General features: G+C 46.5%; 1 protein-coding gene across 1 annotated transcript in view; it reads left to right on the plus strand.

Annotated features, from left to right (window-relative positions):
• The window catches only part of LOC107123473 (vasoactive intestinal polypeptide receptor-like), a gene marked incomplete at its 5' end in the record, with an annotated part of 92,234 nt that overhangs the window by 87,886 nt on the left and 508 nt on the right, over positions 1–3,840 (plus strand). The window contains one exon of the mRNA XM_015426727.1: positions 1,423–1,561. Coding sequence (XP_015282213.1) covers positions 1,423–1,561 — 139 coding nt within the window. The remainder of the gene's footprint in view (positions 1–1,422; positions 1,562–3,840) is intronic.

The following is a 3,840-nucleotide window of genomic DNA, read 5'->3' on the forward strand; positions in this document are numbered from 1 at the left end:
GAGAAGCCAATGTTGGGTCAAGCCAATGGCCCATCCAGTCCAACACTCTGTCACACAGTGGCCAAAAATACCAGGGGCCATCAGGAGGTCCAGCAGTGGGGCCAGTACACTAGAAGCCCCCCCACTGTTGCCCCCCCCCAAGCACCAAGAATACAGAGCATCCCTTGCCCCAGACCGAGAGTCCCTATCTATACCTTGTGGCTAATAGCCACTGATGGACCTCTGCTCCATATGTTTCTCCAATTCTCTCTTGAAGCCACCCAAGCTTGGAGCTGCCACCACCTCCTGTGGCAGTGAGTTCCATGTGTTCTTCACTCTTTGAGTGAAGAAGGACTTCCTTTTATCAGTTCTAATCCAAAATCTCAGCAATTTCATTGAGTGCTAACCCAGGGTTTGTATGGTTTTTTTTACTTTTTATTTATAACTTTTCCAAATATACAATAGTAAACATTTAACATTTCATGTATGGCTAAGAATTGCAACACGGGTGGTGATGATAATAGACTCTTGCCCGTAGCTGCACTCTGGGGATAATAACTGCTGGTCTCCATCAAGATCGGTAGCCGTATTAGTCTGTTTGCAGCAGCAGAAAAGAGCAAGAGTCGAGGAGCACCTTCAAAACTAACAAAATCCGTGGCAGGTGATGAGCTTTTTGTGAGTCACCGCTCACTTCTTCAGATATAGCTGGTCTACATGTAAAGAAGACTCAGAGGGTGTCGTGGGGAGATTCACCGTTTGGGGAGGGTGGTATATAAATCTAATAAAGCCAGTTTGGTGCAGTGGTTAAGTGCGCGGACTCTCATCGGGGAGAACCAGGTTTGATTCCCCACTCCTCCACTCGCACCTGCTGGATGACCTTGGGCAAGCCATAGTTCTATCAGAGCTGTCCGTGAAAAATAGCAGTTTCTGTCAAGAGTTCTCTCAGCCCCACCTACCTCACAGGGTGTCTGTTGTGGGGAGGGGAAGGGAAAGCAGTTTGTAAGCCGCTCTGAGACTCTGAGTGAAGGGCAGGGTAAAAATCCTATCTCTTCTCTTCTTCTTCTTCTATAATAAATAAAATTAAAACATGTGATCCCTGTGGTCCAATGTACAGCTGAAGAAGAAGTTATGTCACTCTGCATCTGTTCTATGGCCAGTATTCCTACATGCAGTGTTCCCTCTAAGCTGAGTTAGCGTGAGCCAGCTCACAGTTTTTCAGCCTCCAGCTCACACATTTTTGTCTTCACTCTGAAAGAAGGACTCCAGAGCAAACTCATTTATGCAGTAGCCAAATCGCTCACAACTTTAATGCCAGTAGCCCACAAAGTAGAATTTTTGCTCACAAGACTCCACAGCTTAGAGGGAGCATTGCCTACATGCTGTCTTTTTGCGTTCTCGCCACCCTGTGTAACCGTCCTCTGTATTTCTGCTTGTTCATCACAGGAGACTGGCCAAATCCACCCTGCTCCTGATCCCTCTCTTTGGCATCCATTACATCATCTTTGCCTTCTTCCCCGACACCACCAAGAAGGAGATACGGGAAGTGAGACTGGTCTTTGAACTCGTGCTGGGTTCGTTCCAGGTAAGCCGGGCGCCTCCCCACAAACACACATGACCAATGTTCCCTCTAAGCTGAGTTACTGTGAGCTATCTCACAGTTTTTTAGCCTCTGGCTCGCACATTCTTATCTTAGCTCAGGAAGGATGGCTCCAGAGCTAACTAATTTATGCAGTAGCCAAATCACTCGCTCACAACTTTAATGCCAGGAGCTCACAAAGTGGAATTTTTGCTCACAAGACTCCACAGCTTAGAGGGAACATAGCACATGACACTCCAGTAGTTCCTCACTGGAGTTACATCCTGGTTTGTGGATGCTCTGTCCTATTCCCTTTGCAGCATCGTCTAGATCCCACTATCATTATGGGGATTTCCCTCCCCCCGTTTTTTCGGATACAATAAGTGGTCGTAGCCTCTCCGCTTCCATGGAACCAGTCCCACATCAAGTCATCCGCCGAGAAACCCCAAGGTCTCGCAGGAGATTCTGAGCAGGTTCTAAGATGCACACTCGATTTTATTTTTATTTTATTTTTCCACACGTATAGCTCGCCTTTCCCGCAAGCGGGCTCAGAGCGGGTAACAACACAATAGCGATACAATAAATACAATAGCAGTACAAATACAAGCAAATACAAAATGATGAATTGGTTGCGTCATAGTCAAGTATCAGAATGAATACAAGGAGACTTCCCAGCTGAAGCCAATAATAGAAGGAAAAAAGCTGAGAAAAGGCCGCTAGCAAATAAAATCATTTCGTTTTTTTCTGATCGAGAAAGAGATAGGATTTTGGCTAATGTGCCTCAACTTATTCAAGGTTTTCCCCGTAATGAAAGTATAGACTGGACTCAATTTGAATTCTTACACAACACGATGTTTCTTCTACTTGTTACTATTTGATATATGAGTTGTTCTGTTGGTATGTATTTATTAAGTATCTTTTCATGTTATGTATTGTATTTGCTTGCATTTGTCACACTGATTTATAAATTGTATATTTATTTGTTAGCATCCCTTTCTCACCTTTTTCTTCTTCTCTTATGAGCATGTTCCACCAGTCAGGACCTGGGGCAGAGAAAGCCCTGGCTCTGGTTGAGGCAAGACAAACGTCTTTCGGGCCAGGGACCACCAGGAGATTCATGTGGGAGGCTTGTTAAGCCTTAAGGTTGCCCTCCATGACCTAAAACAGGAGTCCCCAACCTTGCCCTTGTGGGCGCCAAGGTGCCCACGATACATTTCCGAGTGGGTGGGGCCAGGTGGTGGTCCTGCCCAACAGGGCTTCTGATTGGCCATGGGAGACCTGATTGGCTCTCTGCTGATTAGAATTACATTGTTTCACCGGTGGCTGCCATTACAGTGCTGGGGCTTTTTTATCTCCACTTTCTCAGGGTATTTTTTGAAATTACTTCTCTTGTCTCAGCGCTTGCCCTTTTTCTGTGTGCGCATATCACAGAATCATAGAATGTTAGAGTTGGAAGGGACCTTGCAGGTCATCTAGTCCAACCCCCTGCACTCTGCAGGAGCATAGCCGAAAGATAGCCCTACATGCCTACAACATACGCGAAATATAGTCGTCCAGCCTCCGCTTGAAAATGTCCAGCGAGGGAGCATCCACCACCTCCCGAGGCAGACTGTTCCACTGTTCAACCACTCTTATTACAGTTAGGACGTTTCTCCTGATCTTTAGCCAGTAACGACTCCCTTGTAATTTCCACCCATTCGATCTAGTCTTGCAATCCGGAGCAAGAGAGAATAGATCTGCGTCATCTTCTACTTGACAGCCCTTCAAATATTTCAGACTGCCATCATGTCCCCTCTAAGCCTTCTCTTTCCCAGGCTAAACATACCCAACTCTTTCAGCCTTTCCTCGTAAGACTTGGATTCCAACCCTCTCACCATCCCGTTTGCATATGTGTGTGGCTCCACTTCCCACAGCAGGCATTTTGTGGTTGGCTCTCCTTCCCGTGGCAGCCATTTTGCTGTTGGCTCTGCCTTCCCGTGGCAGCCATTTTGTTGTCGGCTCCACCTTCCACGGCAGCCATTTTGTGGCTGCACATGCCAACCGGCGTCAGAATTCCAAATCTGCCCACTGGCTTGAAAAGGTCGGGGACCCCTGATCTAGAACACCCTCCACTCTTTTTTCTGTGGCAGCTGCCCCTCAGAGGAGAATAAAATTGGTAAAAGGGTTGTTTTTATGTGTTTTAATGTGTTTTATACTTGGCACACGGTGCCCTTGTCTGTGAGCCGCTCTGAGCCCGTTCGCGGGGAGGGCGGGATAAAAATATATAAATAAATAAATATTTATAT

The sequence above is a fragment of the Gekko japonicus genome, unplaced genomic scaffold (assembly GCF_001447785.1).
Source record: "Gekko japonicus isolate JY-2015 unplaced genomic scaffold, Gekko_japonicus_V1.1 scaffold3403, whole genome shotgun sequence".
NCBI lineage: Eukaryota > Metazoa > Chordata > Lepidosauria > Squamata > Gekkonidae > Gekko > Gekko japonicus.